We start from the raw sequence: 20530 nt of genomic DNA, 5'->3' as shown, positions 1-20530 counted from the left end.
CGGGTCACAAGAAACAATGACCCAACACGCAGCATGGCAGAGGCACAACCAGTGAGTGTCACCCTGAGACAAGGGGACAGAGCAACCGTCAAACTCACAGGACGCGAGAGGGACTCCGTGGACACACCTATAGGACCACGGAGCCCCCTGTGGGTTTTTCCAGGGCCCTTAGCCGTTGGTACATGCTAAGGGAAGCCCAGGCTTGCCGCGAACCGGCGCCCAAGTCTACCAACAAACTGCTAAAAGCTGAACCCCCAGGACGTGTCCACTCATGGGGGCCAAGCGAGGAGTACCATCAACAGAAGAAATTGAAAGAAAAACACCTAGAACAGGAATGGGGGTTATCTTGAGGTTATCTTGAGACGATTTCGGGGCTTTTTAGTGTCCCCGCGGCCCGGTCCTCGACCAGGCCTCCACCCCCAGGAAGCAGCCCGTGACAGCTGACTAACACCCAGGTACCTATTTTTACTGCTAGGTAACAGGGGCATAGGGTGAAAGAAACTGCTCATTGCGTCTCGCTGGCGCCATAAAGGCAGACCCCCCCCACACCAGGCAAAAACAAAAGAAAAACCCCGCAAGAAGACAACGTACCCAGGCGGAACAGAGCCAGCCGCTGTCAGTGGTGAAAACTAGCTGTGCAGTACCCCGTGCCTCTACCAGTGACGAAAACTACCACCTACCCAGAGACAAACCAGGGCAACAAAACCCCAGCCGACTCCAAGGGCAGCCCAGTACGGAGCAGTAAAGGACACAGCGGAGGTAGAACCCAAGGTGACTTGTGGAAGGTGGCCCCAAGCCCCAAGGGCAGTACTTACAGGGCACCTAGGGAAGATAGCCCTAGGCGCATGCAGCCCGAGTACCGTGGAATCTTACTCCTGGCTCACACCCCACCGGTAGAGACAGTCCACACCACAAGGCACAGAACTGAAACAAAAACCGGAGCCAGAGGCACTCGACCAGCCAGTAATCCCATCAGCCAAGAACTGCCAGTTGGATAGCCGGCGTGGAGGGTCTGGGGCTCCCCCTTCCCCCTCCCAGGGAGGGGGGGTTGCGCAGACGGTGGCGCGGCGACGTGATGACGTCATGCTAGTTTTATAATTTTGTTTTGTTTACTTTTATAATTTTTGTTTTGGGAGTTCTGTCCACTCGTTCGGCTTTCGGTAGTAATATTTTCACCAGAATAGGGGTTTGTTTTGGGGCGCCTACCTTTCTGGGTGCCTATCCCGGTCGATGGCAGACATAGAATGCTCCCAACCACAAGGGGGTTTCTATAGGCCATTGCTTCTCATGCCTCTCTAAGGGGGCCAGGTTCTGGCTCGTGGTCCCCGGTAGGCAAGAACTCCTAGCACTTTGACTGATGCCAGAAAGTTATACATATCCATTCAGCCTGGATAGCTCCGGGGAGCCTCCGGGACTCACCCAGATAATGGCGTTTCATTACATTCAATGCTGGTGTTTTTGCCAGACTTCCCTGCTCTATTGCGCCCAAAATATGCCACCTACGATTTTTTTTTATTTTCTCCGTGATCAGGGAACACAAATGAACAATTATATAAGACGAAAGATTTTTTGGATTTTTTTTTTTTTTTTTGCTTTTTGTGGATGTTGAAGCCATTATGACCCTTAGCGGCCCAAGGGTTAAACTACACTTTGTACATTTATATCATTAGAACTATGCTGTACAGCTCAATTGCTACTCCCAGGTAAGTTATGGCTAGTACTGGGTGCTGGTCCAGTTGGCTGGGCATCCTTAGAAGGTAATTACCTAAGTGTAATTACCTAAATGTAGTTACAGGATGAGAGCTACGCTCGTGGTGTCCCGTCTACCCAGCATTCTGTCATATAACACTTTGAAACTACTGACGGTTTTGGCCTCCACCACCTTCTCACTTATCTTGTTCCAACCTCCTACCACTCTGCAAAAGTGAATTTTCTTATATTTCTTCGACTTCTTTGTTTAGTTAGTTTAAATCTATGACCTCTTGTTCTTGAAGTTCCAGGTCTTGGGTAATCTTCCCTATCTATTTTATCAATACCTGTTACTATTTTGTATGTAGTGATCATATCACCACTTTTCTTCTGTCATCTAGTTTTGGCATATTTAATGCCTCTAACCGCTCCTCGTAGCTCTTTCCCTACAGTTCTGGGAGCCACTAAGTAGCATGTCTTTGCACCTTTTCCAGTTTGTTGATGTGCTTCTTAAGATATGGGCACCACACAACAGCTGCATATTCTAGCTTTGGCCTAATAAAAGTCGTGAACAATTTCTTTAGTATTTCGCCATCCATGTATTTAAAAGCAATTCTGAAATTAGAAACCGTGGCATAGGTTCCTCGAACAACGTTCATTATGTAGTCCTCGGGTAATAGTTTTCTATCTAGAACCACCCCTAGATCTCTTTATCAGAATTCTTTAAAGATTTCTCACATAATTTATAGGTTATGTGGGGTCTATGTTCTCCTATTTCACATTCCATAACATGGCATTTATTCACATTAAATTCCATTTGCCAAGTGGTGCTCCATATACTTATTTTGTCCAGATCTTCTTAAAGGGCATGACAATCATCTAAGTTTCTTATCCTTCCTGTTATCTTAGCATCATCAGCAAACACGTTCATATAATTTTGTATTCCAACTGATAGATCATTTATGTAGACAATGAACATCAACGGTGCAAAAACTGAACCCTGTGGTACTCCATTTGTGACATTTCTCCAGTCAGATACATTGCCTCTGATTACTGCCCACATTTTTCTATCAGTCAGAAAATTTTTCATCCATATTAGAAGCTTACTTGTCACCCCACCAATATTTTCCAGTTTCCAGAACAACCTCTTATGTGGAACTCTGTCGAAAGCCATTTTTAGGTCCAGATTGATGCTGTCAACCCAACCATCTCTTTCCTGTAAAATCTCTGTGGCTTGATCATAGAAACTGAATAAATTCGATACACAGGATATTCCAGATCCAAAACCATACTGTGTGTCTGATATTATATCATTTCTCTCCAGGTGTTCTACCCATTTAGTTTTTATGATTTTTTCCAATATTTTGACTTAAACTTGTCAGTGATACAAGTCTATAATTGAGGGGGTCTTCCCTGCTACCACTTTTGTAGATTGGAACTATGTTAGCCTTTTTCCATACATCTGCTACAAATCCTGTACACAGGAGTGTCTGAAAAATCAGCTGAAGTGGAATGCTGAGCTCAGGTGCGCATTCTCTTAGAACCCATGGTGAAACTCCAACTGGACCAACTGCTTTGTTCTTACTTAGCTCCAGGAGTATTTGTTTCACTTCGTTTCTAGACACCTCTATGTGCTCTATGCTGTTCTCTAAAATACTTATTGTGTCTGGTTCTCTGAATATCTCATTTTGTACATACACACTTTTGAACTATTCGTTTAATGTTTCACACATTTCCTTTTCATTTTCCGTGTATCTGTCCCCCATTTTCAACCTCTGTATATTATCTTTTACCTGCAGAGCTTGCTTTTAATGAATTTATAGAAAAGGCCTGGATCAGATTTACATTTGTCTGCTATACCATTTTCAAAGTTCCTCTCTGCCTCTCTCCTTACTGACATGTAGCTGTTTCTTGCATCTTTGTATCGCTGGTATGTTTGGGGGTTTGGCCTCTTTCTATAATGATTCCATGCTTGTGTCTTTTGATCTCTGGCCCTCTCACAATTTCTGTTCAAACAACCCTGTTTCCTAGGTCTGAATGTCTGTTTTGGTATGAATGTTTGTGTGCCTTCATCATATATTTTGCAAAATTTCTCATACATCTCATTTACTTCCTTGCCTAGCAACAAGTCTCTCCAATTATATCCAAGAAAAAAATTCTAAGTTCCCCATAGCGTCCTCTTTAAATCGAGTTTAACAACTGTTTCACTGTCCCCGCTCTCTACTAGATTACATCGCACAACGTATTTAATGTCCAAAGGATGTGATCACTCTTTCCCAAGTGAGGAAGGTACTGGATGTCAAATACCTCTTCTTCTTTCCTGGTAAATACTAGTTCCAGTACTAACATAACATCCCCTTCCCTCATTCTTGTGGCCTGTTTGATGTAATTACCTAAGTGTAATTACCTAAGTGTAGTTACAGGATGAGAGCTACGCTCGTGGTGTCCCGTCTTCCCAGCACTCTTTGTCATATAATGCTTTGAAACTACTGACGGTCTTGGCCTCCACCACCTTCTCACTTAACTTGTTCCAACCGTCTACCACTCTATTTGCGAAGGTGAATTTTCTTATATTTCTTCGGCATCTGTGTTTAGCTAGTTTAAATCTATGACCTCTTGTTCTTGAAATTCCAGGTCTCAGGAAGTCTTCCCTGTCGATTTTATCAATTCCTGTAACTATTTTGTATGTAGTGATCATATCACCTCTTTTTCTTCTGTCTTCTAGTTTTGGCATATTTAATGCTTCTAACTTCTCCTCGTAGCTCTTGCCCTTCAGTTCTGGGAGCCACTTAGTAGCATGTCTTTGCACCTTTTCCAGTTTGTTGATGTGCTTCTTAAGATATGGGCACCACACAACAGCTGCATATTCTAGCTTTGGCCTAACAAAAGTCATGAACAATTTCTTTAGTATATCGCCATCCATGTATTTAAATGCAATTCTGAAGTTAGAAAGCATAGCATAGGCTCCTTGCACAATATTCTTTATGTGGTCCTCAGGTGATAGTTTTCTATCTAGAACCACTCCTAGATCTCTTTTCTTTATCAGAATTCTTTAAAGATTTCTCACATAATATATAGGTTGTGTGGGGTCTATGTTCTCCTATTCCACATTCCATAACATGACATTTATTAACATTAAATTCCATTTGCCAAGTGGTGCTCCATATACTTATTTTGTCCAGGTCATCTTGAAGGGCATGACAGTCATCTAAATTTCTTATCCTTCCTATTATCTTAGCATCATCAGCAAACATGTTCATATAATTCTGTATACCAACTGGTAGATCATTTATGTACACAATAAACATCACTGGTGCAAGAACTGAACCCTGTGGTACTCCACTTGTGACATTTCTCCATTCTGATACATTGCCTCTGATTACTGCCCTCATTTTTCTATCAGTCAGAAAATTTTTCATCCATGATAGAAGCTTACCTGTCACCCCTCCAATATTTTCCAGTTTCCAGAACAACCTCTTATGTGGAACTCTGTCGAAAGCCTTTTTTAGGTCCAGATAGATGCAGTCAACCCAACCATCTCTTTCCTGTAATATCTCTGTGGCTCGATCATAGAAACTGAGTAAATTCGATACACAGGATCTTCCAGATCGAAAACCATACTGTCTGTCTGATATTATATCATTTCTCTCTAGGTGTTCTACCCATTTAGTTTTGATTAGTTTTTCCAATACTTTCACTATTACACTTGTCAATGATACAGGTCTATAATTGAGGGGGTCTTCCCTGCTGCCACTTTTGTAGATTGGAACTATGTTAGCCTGTTTCCACCCGTCTGCTACGATTCCTGTACACAGGGATGCCTGAAAGATCAGGTGAAGTGGAATGCTGAGCTCAGATGCACATTCTCTCAGAACCCATGGTGAAACACCATCTGGGCCAGCTGCTTTGTTCTTACCGAGCTCCTTGAGCATTTTTTCCACTTCGTCTCTTGACACCTCTATGTGTTCTATGTTGTTCTCTGGAATTCTTATTGTATCTGGTTCCCTAAAGATTTCATTTTGTACAAACACACTTTGGAACTTTTCGTTTAGTGTTTCACACATTTCCTTTTCATCTTCCGTGAATCTATTTCCCATTTTCAACCTCTGAATATTATCCTTTACCTGCAATTTGTTGTTTATGAATTTATAGAATAGACCTGGTTCTGTTTTACATTTGTCCGCAATCCCTTTTTCAAAATTTCTTTCTGCCTCTCTCCTCACTGCCGTGTAGTTGTTTCTCGCATCTTTGTATCGCTGGTATGTTTGGGGGTTCGGCCTCTTCCTGTATTGATTCCATTTTTGTGTCTTTCGGTCTCTAGCCCTCTCGCAATTTCTATTGAACCAATCCTGTTTCCTAGTTCTGCATCTCTGTTTTGGTATAAATTTTTTTGTGCCTTTATCATATATTTCACAAAACTTGCCATACATCTCATTCACTTCCTTGCCTAGCATCAAGTCTGTCCAATTATACTCACTAAAAAAATTTCTAAGGTCACCATAATGTCCTCTCCTGAAGTCTGGTTTTTCAACTGCTTCAACCTCCTTATTTTCTTCCAGCTTATAACGCATTGCATACTTTATTCCCAAAAAGACATGGTCAATTTTACCCAAGGGAGGAAGGTACTGAATGTCAAATATCTCTTCCTCCTTCCTGGTAAATATCAAATCTAGCATGGAGGGAACGTCCCCTTCCCTCATCCTCGTAGCTTGTTTAACATGTTGATACAAGAATGTTTCCAGGATGAGGTCTACAAATTTACAGGTCCAAAAATCTTCTGTTTTAGCTTCATATGCTTCCCAGTCTATGGATTTCAAGTTGAAGTCACCGACTATCAACAGTCGTGATCTATCGTTATCCGCTCTCGCTATAATCTCTCTCATTATTGTTATAAGACCTTCACGTTTACTATCTAGCTCCTCCTTTGACCATGTGCTGCTTGGCGGTGGACTATATGCATTTATCATCATTAGTTTATCATCCTCATAGCAGATCTCTAGTGCTATTATGTCAACTTCTTGTGGATTGGCAGTCATTATTTCCTTCACCTTTAGGTGTTCTTTTACCAGCACAGCAACGCCACCGCCTTTCCTAATTTTTCTGTCCCGTCTCCAAATTGAGTAGCCCCTTGGGAATATGACCTCATTTAAAATTACATCTTCAAGTTTTGTCTCCGTGAGTGCAACAATGTCTGGTGTCTGCAGCTGTATTACATCACTTAACTCCAGTATCTTCGATCTCACTCCATCTATGTTGGTGTATGCAATCTTCAGGAACTTGTTCCCCCTCTCCTTATTCTTCACTCCCCCCCTCTCTATTGATTTTGTTGGTTTGCCTTTATGTACCACTTTACTGGTTTGCCTACCCCTATCACTTTGTAGAAAAAAGAATTTATTTCTTCTTCATTCCTGCTCTCATTTAAATGTTTTGCCTCGGCGAGGTTCAGTTTCAGCTTCTCTCTATCTTCTTTTGAAAGATCTCGTCTTAACGACCACCCTTTCCCATCCTCATCCCTTTGCAATTTTCTAGCATTCCTTAGTACTTCTTCCATCTGTTTGGCACCGTTTAGGGTGATCCTCAAAGGTCGATCTTTCCCTTTTACGTACCTGCCTATTCTCCTGTAGTCGCACACATTCTCTCTGTAAGACCTTCCACAAGGCCAACAATTTTATCTACTACTTTAGCTTCTTCTACAGCTCTTTCTGACCTAGATGTTATCGCCTTTTCTTTGCAGCCAAAAATGATCAGGGACTTACTCCGATCAACTGTGTTTTGCACCAACTTCGGGTTAGATGCCAATTCTTTCCTCACTTCTAGCCTAATGTTTGTTTTATCTTGGTTGCTGCAGTGTTTGACTTCCTTTACTGCTTCTTCTATTTTTTCCTTCTCCTTGGCCACTTGTGCATAAGTGAGTTGCATATCTTTCTTGCACTGTTCTATTCCCTGTGTAACTTCCTCCATCTGTGCTGACAAAAGCTGTTTCTCCTGTTGAATTTCCTTGCCTAACCTATTGTAGTCATTTATGTTTAAATTTACTTTAACTTCTTCCAAAGCTTTTTTAAGAGTTTATTTTCTTCTTCCATGGCTTTGCAATTTGTTTCCAATTGATTCTTATCCTTGCGCAAGTCTTTCACTAAACCCTCAAGACATAAAACTTTGCTATTCAAATGGTCATTACTTTCTTTCAATTTACTAATTATTTCTACATGAGAGTTCACTATAGTATCTAAATTTACCAACTTGTTATGTAGACTACTAATATCAATGCTTTCTTCATTGAATCCCTCAAAATCAAGCTCTGTTTTGTTTTTCCCCTTGCCAGTGGCCATCTTGAATGTTCTTCTCTGCACTGTAAACACTAGGGCAACTTTTTCTCATCCGATTTTTCACTTCCCTTAGCACTTTCCTGTTATCTCACCTATTTTTCAAGAGCACTATACCTTTATGTTCTCTGGGACACCACTCACTATCATCAACCTGTACTACAATACTTAGGATTGTTGAAATATGCTGGAGCTCCTCTGCTGCAAGTGTTGACCCTAGGGGTGTCACCTTTTGTGTTGTTGTGACATTCATGTGTTGATACATGAATGTCTCCAAGATGAGGTTTACAAATCTGCCTGTCCAAATGTCCTCTGTTCTTGCCTTGTAGGCCTCCCAATCTATTGCCTTTAAGTTGAAGTCCCCTAGTACCAACAATCAGGATTTATCTTTGTTAGCTCTTATCATAATCTCTTTCATGACCAATATGAGGCCCTCTCGTTTGTCATCCCATTCTTCCTTTGTCCATGTGTTCCTTTCTGGTGGGCTATAGACATTTAAAATTATCAGCTTATCATCTTGATTCCAGAGCTGCAATGCCATTATGTCAATATCTCGAGGGTTTTCAAATATTAACTCTCTTACCTTCAGGTGTTCTTTCACCAGCACAGCCACTCCTTTCCCCTTCCTAGTTTTCCTGTCACGTCTCCAACAGAGTAGCCCCTTGGGAATACGACCTCATTTAAAATATTTTCTTAAAGTTTCGTCTCTGTTAATGCGACAATATCTGGGACTTTGAGCTGAATTATATCCATCAACTCCAATATTTTCGATCTCACTCCATCTATGTTGGTATATACTATTTTCAGGAATATGTTCTGCTTCCTTTTGTTCTTTACACCCCCTTTCTTTAATGATTTTGTTGCTCTGACTTTATGTACCATTTCACAAGCTTTCCAGTCCCTGACACTTTGTAGAAAAAAGAATTCCTTTCTTCTTCATTTCCATCCCCATTTAGACATTTCTCTTCAATGAGGTTCATTTTCAGCTTTTCTCTGTCCTCTTTTGAGAGGTCTTGTCTTATTGACCAAAGTTTGCCATCCTCGTCACACTGCAATTTTCTGGTATTCCGAGGCACTTCTGTCATATACTTCACTCCATTAAACCTCACCCTTAAGGGAGGGTTCTTGACTTTCTCATATTTCCCTATGCTCCTAAAATCACTAACATGCTTCTTTGAATTTAGGCCTTCTCCTAATCCTACTATTTTTTCTATGATTTTCATCTCTTCTGCTGCTTGGTCCACCCTAGATGAAATTTCCTTCTCTAAACATCCAAAAATTATTATGGACTTAATTCTATCTACAGTGTTTTGTACTAGTTTACTCTTGGTAACTAATTCTTTCCTAATTGCTTGCCTAAGATCTACTTCTTGTTTGTCATTTCTGGTTTTGACTTCCTAACACGCTTCCTTAATCGTCTCTTTCTATTTTACAACTTGGGCATACGTCTCTTTTTATTTCTTCTTTATACTTTTCTAGTTCTTTATTTACTTCCTCTATGTGAGTTGTTAATGAAGTTTCCAGTTGCAGATCCTTGCCTAACTATGTTAGCCCTCAGGCTCCCTTGAAGTTGTTCATTATATGAGTATTTTCTTGTTTATTTCTTCAAAGTCACCACACTTCACTTTCCACACCTCATTTCCTTTCACTAGTTCCTTGATTTGCTCCTCCTGATTTGTTACCTTGTTTTGTTAATGCAGTAATAATCTTACCTTGCTGAAGAATACTTCCTTTAAAAGGAAGAAAATATTTCATCCATGTTAGAAGTTTACCTGTCACCCCTCCAATATTTTCCAGTTTCCAGAACAACCTTTTATGTGGAACTCCGTCGAAAGCATTTTTTAGGTCCAGATAGATGCAGTCAACCCAACCATCTCTTTCCTGTAAAATCTCTGTCGCTCAATCATAGAAACTCAGTACATTCGATACACAGGATCTTCCAGATCGAAAACCATACTGTCTGTTTGATATTTATATAATTTCTCTCCAGGTGTTCTACCCATTTAGTTTTTATTATTTTTTCCATTATTTTGACTATTACACTTGTCAATGATACAGGTCTATAATTGAGGGGGTCTTCCCTGCTGCCACTTTTGTAGATTGGAACTATGTTAGTGTGTGTGTGTTTGTGTGTGTGTAGCTTTGTTGGTATTGTGGTGTAAATGCACATACATATCTAACTTCCTCTCTGTTGGTGGCCACAGGTTCTTCAGCTAAACAGTGGGGCCACCACAGACCATCTCATGATCGGGACCTCTCACAGGAAAGACAACAAGCTATACGTTGCCGGCTTCGCTTACATAAAAAATCGAAGCCGTGGGACACGTGGCTACTGGAGATGTACCGATAGAACCTGCCCAGGACGTTTGGTCCTACTTGGCAATGATGTTGTGAAAGCTGGGAAACATAATCATCCACCCAGTCCAGATGGCAAGACGACTGCTAATTTGACTGTGAGGCCTTCTTTAGACCTGTGAATGTAATTCATGACCTTACTGTGAAAAGACTGTACATCTGTGAATGAATTTTACAACTAGACAAAGGCATATGCTGATCAATGCAAATCACTGTGAACTTAAATGGCACTGCTTTTTAAGATATACTTTCAAGCTAAAAATGATCTATGGTGTTCATTACAACACATTGTATTGCCGTATAGTCTTAAAAATAATATGGATTAAATACTGGACTTCAGAAAGGTAATAAATGATGGTGACATGGAATTGTATATTTAGGAACTGCTGATATGCTATCTACATCTACATGGTAACATGGTTATTGGTTTAGTTTTAACCACTTTGATAGGAAGAAAATCATGGTTATTGGTTTAGTTTTAACCACTTTGATAGGAAGAAAATTAGGACTGAAGCATTAAGTACAGTACAGTATTAAGGATTATTGACCATATATTTATGTTTAGGAGTTTTTTGTGGATTTTATTATCAACGGATATAGGATACCAGAAGTTATGTGGAAAGTGCATTAGTAGGATGGTAAAGTAGCAAGCTGTACGAAGTTACTGGGGTCTGGTTGTTGTGGCTGCCATTTCGTCTTAAATGTATTTAACCTGTTTTTCTATCAACATGCAGGGTGCCACTATTTATCAGTGCCTTCTTTTATAAAACTATAAATATGTTTTCTCCACATGATTTTTTCACACACTTATATCTAGATTATTGTATAGATTTATAGATGATATCCTGTAATATAAAGTACAGTACAGTATAATGTTTTGAACATAAAAACATTTCATCATTTAAAATTAATGATATGTATTGTTTATATATATTTTTTGTAGATGGATAAAATAAAAACTAATTGAACAGACTAAGGCTTTTAAATGAAATTGTAAATACTGGACAATATAAATGAAAAATAATATATTTGAAATGGTCTTGTCTCCAAGCAAGATACACTTCTCTGATCTTTGAGCAGAGACAAAAATATGATGTTATCTTATCTCCAAGTAAGGGTAAAGTTGTTCGATCTTTGAGCAGGGACTGGAATAAGATATTAGGTACAGTATTTTATTCTTATAGCCCATCTTATTTGGATGGACTATATTCTAAAATCTCTTCAAATTTGACAGTTAGACTGAGTCCTGTGGTGAATTGATAAACAAAATTGAGTCACAGCTGGAAGGTCCTGGGTTTGATTCACATGGCAGGATAGAAGGGCTTGGGCAATGTTTCTGTTCACTTCATGCCTCTGTTTACCTAACAGAAAATAGGCACCTAGAAATTAGGAAGCTATTATGGCTTGCATCCTGAGGAAGGTCATCAGTAGTTGACCTAAGGGGGACCTTACTCCTGATGCAACTGTTGTGAGTTACCTCATGGAAAAGGTCAGTAGTTACCCTGGGGAGCCTCAATAAGTCTAACAGGCTTTTTATCCCCAATTAAGGGAATCCTTAACCCTTAACATGCTAGGAGTATAATATCCTTTCTTCCCCACAGGCGTATGTAATTTTGAAAAAAAAAAAAAAATTTTCTTCCTGACCTGTTAATTTGTGTTCACTGATCACGGGAAAAAATAATAAAAAAATCGTAAGTGGCATATATTGCTCGCTATAGGGCGGGGAAGTCTGGCAAATTATAGGCGCTGACTCAGCGAGCGTCCCAGGCGGTCTGTTGCTCGCAAGCTGTCAGGCCGGAGTTGCCACAAAGAGATAATTACCTAATTATTTCAATGTCTCTGATTGATTTTTCATAGTTTTTTTGCTGTAATATTATTCAATAATGTGTAGTTTGATATATTTATATAATAAAATGAGTGAATCATCGCTGTACTCAAAAATATGGTGTGCATATTGTTGATTCAATTATGTTCATCAATCAGTGAACAAATACTTTGTCAGTTATTACACTATAAGCACAGGTTATATATAAGTATCTGCATGTTTTGTTCACCATAACGAACCACTAAGTAGCTATTATGAGTCAAAACATAACGAGGAGTGACCGCCGTGTACCAGCCAGCCACTCCCGCCCTCCCTCAAGTCATCTGACTCACCCACATTCTCCACCCACCATACTGTTTTTGCTTTTATATACAGATGTTATATATAAGTATTTACATGTTTTGTTCACCATAACTGTACATCTAAGCTTGTATGGTGAGTAAAGGCACAAAGACGTAGGACTTCACACAGTCAGCTGATGGCAGCCGCCCTCAAGGCCAGATGCACTAATATTTCTCCAACAACAATACTGTTTGTGGTGTTATTATGCTATATAGGCACATTATATATAAATATCTACCTGTTTTATTCACCATACTTGTACAAGTAAACTGGTATGGTGCCCAAAGACCATCGTGGTAACCAGTAAACAACACCGTCGTCTGCACGGTGGCGTCGTGCAGACGATGCCACCGCCCTCACCAAAATGGCGGCTCCCAACCTTCTCCTCTTGCTGTTTATACCTTCTATACACACGTTATATATAAGTATCTACATTTGTGTTCACCATAGCAAACCACTAAGCTGGTATGGTGAGTGCAGTCAATAAAAGATGGCCACACACAGTCAGAAGACATCGCCACCACCCTGCCTCCCACAGCATTACTCCGCACAGCGCTAAATATCACCACAATCCTGCTATTATCAGAACCCTGGTCAGTTTTATCAGTCAGGGGTCTTCTGTAATAATATCATCGCTACATAATAGCATGAACAAGTATATTATGGCTTTTTTAGGCGATGCTGTGGTCACAAGCTGAACAGCGGTGCTGTTAGCTCATGCTGCATGCATCAGGCTTGGTAGCTCACTCAATACTGAGGCCAATAACACCCGGGAGTTTGGCCCACGATTTTTTTTAAAATGGCGTCTGTTTACAAGAGCCCTGATGGTGTGGTGAACCCCGTGTATCCGCGGGCCATTTAAATCTTGCGTAGTACTCCAACATGTCATATGACGTGATGCGCAGTTGACTGGAACAACGTCCAACACGTCATATGACGTGATGCGCACTTTAAGGGTTAAAGTGACCCAATATAAGTGTATATCAGGTTACACTTCATGACGTGCAATGACCTTTATGGTTTGAAATTAAAGTACTGTGGGGAATTCTGACTCATGGGATTTTATTTAATTTATTTTAATTTATTTAATAAATTCTAATTTATAATTTATTTATTTCAGTAGTGGACTGTGTGTTTAACTGAGTGGACTGTATGGTATTAAATTCACCCACAAGTCATATCCTACACAAGATTGGGGGTTATTAATTATAGCCTATCAATCAAAAATTATCGATTGACAGAAAAATTGATAAAAGGGTTAATATGTTATTCTACTTGGATTAGTATGAATAATTAAAATCTTATCTAACTATTAAGCTTCAACATTCATGTATTAGTGTAGAACAATTGGGTGGCTAGCCAGATTTGTGGTCATGTGTTCATAGCTTCCAAACACATCATGTGTTGCACCAAGTAGTTGTTGCTAATTTCTTCAATTTGCCACAGAAGATCTGCAGAAAGTATACAGTGTAACCAAAGCAAATGACATCCTAATAACAAATATTATAGGACACAAATTATTGTTAAATGATTATAAGAGGTTCATTCTAATTTGGGTGTTCGCCTGCCTCATAACCGGTTTGTTTCACTTGTATTAAAAGGCCCTGTAAGAAAAGCTCAGTATTATAGCAAACCGGGAACGAGATACTCCCATAATGATGAGGATGCAGCAGTAGAATTACGTCAAGATGGGTCAGGTTTGCAAGTATTGGCGGTACTGCTTATTGTGTGTCCTCACAGGATTCTGACAAAGAAAGAGATCTAGGGGTGGTTCTAGATAGAAAACTGTCACCTGAGGACCACATTAAGAACATTGTGCGAGGAGCCTATGTTACACTTTCTAACTTCAGAATTGCTTTTAAATACATGGATGGAGAAATACTAAAGAAATTGTTCATAACTTTTGTTAGACCAAAGCTGGAATATGCAGCAGTTGTATGGTGCCCATATCTTAAGAAGCACATCAACAAACTGGAAAAGGTGCAAAAACATGCCACTAAGTGCTCCCAGAACTGAAGGACAAAAGCTACAAGGAGAGGTTAGAGGCATTAAATATGCAAAAACTAGAAGATAGAAGAAAAAAAGTGATATGATCACGACGTATAAAATAGCCTCAGGAATAGGAATCGATAAAATTGATAAGGAAGAATTCCTGAGACCTGGAACTTCAAGAACAAGAGGTCATAGATTTAAACTAACGAAACAAATCTGCCAGAGAAATATAAGAAAATTCACTTTTGTAAACAGATTGGTAGACGGTTGGAACAAGTTAGGTGAGGAGGTGGTGGAAGTCAAAACTGTCAGTAATTTCAAAGCGTTATGTGACAAAAAGTGCTGGGAGGACGGCATGCCACAATCGTAGCTCTCATCCAGTAACTATACTTAGGTAATTACAGAGAACGGATGGCCTGGACCGAAGCCACTGGCTAGGTGTTGGGTGTGTGAGAGCCACATCACGGCTCCTGCCAAGACTCTTGGGTAGGCTTACATGTCTGCCATTTTGAAACACAGAACTTCATCATCCTGTTAGTGAGCACATTATGCCACAGTATATGCCCCCTCCACATGTGTAAATAAATTATAATAATGCACTCCGAGTCATCAACGAGCCCAAAACAAAAATACTTGCACTACAGAAATAATTGGACTGCCAAATTTACCTTTTGGGAAAATTATCATCCACCAAATTCCGTTAATGAAATTCAGCTTAGTGAACAATGCTGTTACCCACTCTAGTTCTAATATTTACTTTAAAACATTTTATATGCCCAATGGCTAGTAAATTACAATAATAAATGGGAAATAATGGTAGCTAATGGCACGAGTGGGTAAAGCTTGCATGGGTTTACCAGGAACTAAAGTTCGCACGATCCCCAAGCTGCCGTGTAAGTGCACGTGGTTGAAAACTGTTATCCGAGAGTACGAACCCACGAAACTCGTCCTTACCTTCTTAGTTACAGTATAGGTAAGTTACTTTAAACCAGAGATATAGAATCAATATGCATTTATTACAACTTTAAACACAAGAGTGACCATGTGGAGCCAGTACCATATTTTTGCATTGGCAGGACTCAAGAAACAATCAAAGTGAACAAATCCACAAGGGATGTGACGAGGGTTCAAACCTACGTCCGAGAGGATCCCAGATGCTGCCTTAATCAACTGAGATAGCTCGGGTGTATGGGGAAATTGCGTAAAACCCTGATTTGTGTCTTGGAGAGACTGCAGGAACCGTTGGTAAATCAGGATGATTTCCCGGTTGCAATTCCTATAACCATGTCGTAGCTCAGTCGATTAAGGCAGCGTCTGGGATCCTCTCGGATGTAGGTTCAAACCCTCGTCACGGCCCTTGTGGATTTGTTCTGTGAGTAATCAAAGTGAGTGCATTACATTTATTTAAACATAGGAAAAGGGATAATACACTAACCAGGAAAAATCCCACTCATCAGATTAACAATTACAGTTCCAGTCATAGAGATATAAATGGAGGTCAATAATGTCACGCAGTGAGGTGGGTACCTAATGAGCACACGCCACACAACCTGTGTGTGTTTGGGGTCTCAGCCCCCCTTTGCCTTGTCTAGTGGAGGAGTGGAGTGGACTCCTCTCACGAAAATGTGCAGGAAAACTTACACACAGAATCATACTCATTTACTAATGCATACTCTCAAACACAAAAATGAAATATACAAATTAAAACAAATAAAACAAATTGGAATTTTAACTAGTGGAATATTTACATTGTGGTTGTTAAAGGCTAAACTTTATATACCAGTAATTACATAATATATATATACATTATATATTTATGTACATGGTAATCACTCATTTTCTGTTGTTAAACCTTCAATGGCTCCTAGTATGACTGGATTCATACTAGGAATTATACTCACTATCCAGCTCAGACACTGGATGGTGATGTGCCAGACATGATAAGGGATGGTTACTGGAGGCCTGAGGAAGCAAATGTGAGCCTCTTATATACGGTGGTGTTTTGAATGTTATGATATACGCACGAGTGCCAAAATGCGACGTGCGTACCACCAGTCGAGCGCCTTAAGACACTCGCCACAGTGCAGTGATTGATCATTTTCATCTCTTATTAGTTAGAATTTTATTTTTTGTGTGTAAAATTAGAGGTATTGTATCACAGATAAAGTTAGGTTAGGTTAGAGGTATCACAGATAACATTAGATTAGGTTAGGGGTATCACAGATAACATTAGATTAGGTTAGGGGTATCACAGATAACATTAGATTAGGTTAGGGGTATCACAGATAACATTAGATTAGGTTAGGGGTATCACAGATAACATTAGATTAGGTTAGGGGTATCACAGATAAAGTTAGGTTAAACGTATCACAATTAAAGGTAGGTTAGAAGTATCACAAATTGAGGTTAAATTAGAGGTATCATAGATAAAGTTGGGTTAGGTTAGAGGTAACTCAAATAATATTTACATAAAATGTTTTATGAATGGTGGTGGTTCTAAAGTTTAATGCGTATTAGTTATCTTGAACGATATCTAGAACTGTTTTGATGGTGCTGAATAGTCTTCTAGGCTTGGTGCTGTCTGTTGCTAATTGCTTAATTCTAATGATGGACACAAGTATTGTTACTGTGTTACTTTTCAATGCAGTGCAGTAATTTGAGAAAACATAAATAAACTTACAGCATATTTCTTGAACCATTTTGTGAAAGATTTCCTGATAGTTTGCTATCCATTTAAAATTTATATTAAACCATGAATATGTAAATTAAACTGTTAAAATACAGTAGTTGTTAAAACAGGAATTGTTGTAATTGGGAAAACTTGCATATAATTTTTTTTTTTTTTTTTTTTTTTAAATTTATGCGATAAGACATCAGCATCACGTGCTGTCGTCCAGAGCCTGGAACACTTCCATGCATGTCCCAGGAATTGTTGCAGCTGTGTATAAAGCCATTACCGTTCTCTTACAGATGGACGATAGCTTTGAACCAGAGCAGCTGCAACAAGGGACATGTTATCAGATACTTAATAGTGAGGACCTCTCAAGAGCCAGGGAGAAGGCACGCAGGAAAAGACACTATGAGAGACAAAAGTGGAAGCACAATACTGACAAAGACTACCGGGAGAAGATGCGTAGGAAATGGAGGGAAAGAAAAGCAAGACAGAGGAGTAAAGGTGATGAGCTTAGTAAACTGAGAATAGACAGTGGTAGTGTTGATTTCTTGACAGTGTCAGAGTGACTGTCTGCTGCTCATGTACTTTCATGTATCATGAAACTACATTAAAAGCAGAACAATGCAATTGGATTTTATAAAATATTGTTGATACTTTAATACTGATGAATAAATTTGTGAGAAAATAGTGAGGCTATAAGAAGAAATTGAGCCATCCATCCCTGGACTCTCCAACCTGGGGAGTTCAGGATACGGGTTCAATTCCATCATATAGCATCACTATTTCCTCTTAAGTGCATCACGTTTTTCTGATTTCATTGTACAGTACTTGCTTGCTTTCAACTAGGTTTCTGTTTGACTGGAGGTGGTGGGTTTGTGCAAGATCTCAAACCATGATTATTTGTTACTCCATTCAATATTGTTGATGAATGTGCTGGACTCCTTAACCTTTACATTGCTTCAGTCACTATCTATGATTTCCTCCTGTGCTCCAATCATCATATGTGATTAGCCCCATTTGATTTGTTAATTATTTTCAGTCATGTGCACCTCGATATAGTACTTTTAAATAGTTGTGTTGTTTAACCACTCAGCTGCACCACTGTTAAATGTGACAAGCCCCTGGTGCACAGAAAAAACTTATTCCCCTAAATTTTTTTCTTCTTATATTGTTAAAATGTATTCTCTGATCAAAGAAAACTAAAAAAAAAAATATTTTATGTGACATACTTTGGCTGTGATGGGGTGAGAAAGTCTGGGAATATTTGGCGCTAATAGAGTACTACACAGCAGTGGTGTGCCCCAGCCGAGCAGTGTGGCAGGTGCTGCCGCAACTACAGTTTTACATAATTATTTCAATGTCTTTGCAAAAAAAAAAACTAGATGTAAAACCAGTAATATTATTTAATAGTTTGTAATTTAAAGAATTTATATAGTTAAAGTGTGAAACATTGCCATGCTAAAACCTTTGGTGCTCATATCTAGTGACACGTATATTATATTCTTAAATCACTTAGTGTTTTTGTTGTTGTTACATTATATGCACATACTATATGTAACTATTAAGGGGAGCCGGTTGGCCGAGTGGACAGCACGCTGGACTTGTGATCCAGTGGTCCTGGGTTCGATCCCAGGTGCCGGCGAGAAACAATGGGCAAAATTTCTTTCACCCTATGCCCCTGTTACCTAGCAGTAAAAATAGGTACCTGGGTGTTAGTCAGCTGTCACGGGCTTCTTCCTGGGGGTGGAGGCCTGGTCGAGGACCGGGCTGCGGGGACACTAAAAGCCCCGAAATCATCTCAAGATAACCAAGATCTACATTTTTGTGTACCATAAACCACTAAGATGGTTAATTCTCATAATGATCTAAGGTCAACCTAGCACTTTACCACAGGGGTTGCCACAAAATACTGTGCATTTTTACACACCGGTAATCATTTCAATGTCTTTGGTTTTATAACTAGTTTTTTGCAGTAATATTATTCAATAGTGTGTAATTTTAACATTTATATAGCTAAATGTGTGGAACATTGCTATGCTAAAAAAATATAGTGCTCATATACAAGCACCTTATTTTTAAGCATAGGTAATAACTAAGTGTAGTTACAGGATGAGAGCTACACTCGTGGTGTACCATCTTCAAAACACTCTTTGTCATACTGTATAATGCTTTGAAATTACCAACGGTTTTGGCCTCCACCGTCTCACCTAACTTGTTCCAACCATCTACCACTCTGTAAAAGTGAATTTTCCTATACAGTGGAACCACGAGTGACATGCGACTCCAGTTATGAGCATTTCGAGTAACAAGCGAGCCACTCACAGAAAATTTGTCTCGATTAACGAGCAAACTACATGATGCTTCCTAGTGTTCCCACTGGTTCTTGGATGCCTCTGACGACAGTGTTGTTGTTGTTTCGCAAGACGAGCATTTCACATGACGAGCTCGGTGCCGGAACGGATTAAATTCATTAATCGAGACGCCACTGTATTTCTTTTTCCTATAAACTCTTGGATACCATGTTTCATGACCAAAGAATGAGTTTCATATAAATCCTACCAGTTATCCACACAGACTTGGAAAAAAAATAATACTGGCACAAGTGTTGCTGTTGACAAGGAAGAAACAACACAAGACATACAAGTTCAAGAAGGGAAGAGCTCTGAATCAGTACACCTTGATAAAGATGACGGGAAACAGAAAAATGTAACAAACAGCCTGAATGGTACAGACATTGATAGAGGGAGACAGACAAGAAAGACAGACATACATAAATATTATGCAAAGGGCATTTGCAAACATAGATATTCTGGAAAGAGAAAGGGGTTAGACTGCAGTTACCCTCACCCCAAAAAATGCCTTAATTTACTTAGGAAGGGAAAATGTCACTTGGATCAACATGTAGGTATTTCCACCCAGTCATGTGCAAAGCCTCACTTGCGTTTATTTCCGCGTTGCTATATCCGTTGTTCACCAATACCTGAGTTACTCTTTCAAACTCTCTACAAAGAAAGAAAATGCTATGACCTTTATTGCCCATGTAAAAGGCACAGAATGACAAGCAGAAAAATAGCATGGAAGAAGAGGCAAATATTTTTTTAAATCCAGAAAAAGCACTTTCAAAAGGTGGAAAAAGAGAGAATGTATGGTACTGAAACCAGCCACGTGAACCATACGCATGCCAGGGACACAGCTACCAGTACACCCAGTAACTGTTTCAAATGCGGTAAGCAACAACCAGTATAGGACAGAACAAAGCCAATATGCCATTGCATAACAAAACTCCCTGGAAAACATTCTTCCTCAGTTAAAATACATCAAATAAAGTAA

At 39.5% G+C, this 20530-nt stretch overlaps 1 protein-coding gene across 6 annotated transcripts in view; it reads left to right on the top strand.

The window, feature by feature from the left end:
• The window catches only part of LOC123765886 (protein bric-a-brac 2), a 146750-nt gene that overhangs the window by 88727 nt on the left and 37493 nt on the right, over positions 1 to 20530 (top strand). For 2 of the 6 annotated variants that reach the window (XM_045754739.2, XM_045754738.2), the window contains exon 5: positions 17497 to 17701. The exons of 3 other annotated variants lie outside the window; for them this stretch is intronic. In XM_045754739.2, coding sequence (XP_045610695.1) covers positions 17497 to 17701 — 205 coding nt within the window. Of the gene's footprint in view, positions 1 to 10216; positions 11340 to 17496; positions 17702 to 20530 lie in introns of those variants that run through there. One more of the 6 variants, XM_045754735.2, reaches the window with a different exon arrangement.

The sequence above is a fragment of the Procambarus clarkii genome, chromosome 37 (genome assembly GCF_040958095.1).
Source record: "Procambarus clarkii isolate CNS0578487 chromosome 37, FALCON_Pclarkii_2.0, whole genome shotgun sequence".
Taxonomy (NCBI): Eukaryota; Metazoa; Arthropoda; class Malacostraca; order Decapoda; family Cambaridae; genus Procambarus; species Procambarus clarkii.
Note: the sequence above shows the minus strand (reverse complement) of the source record. Positions and strands in the feature narration are given on the sequence as shown.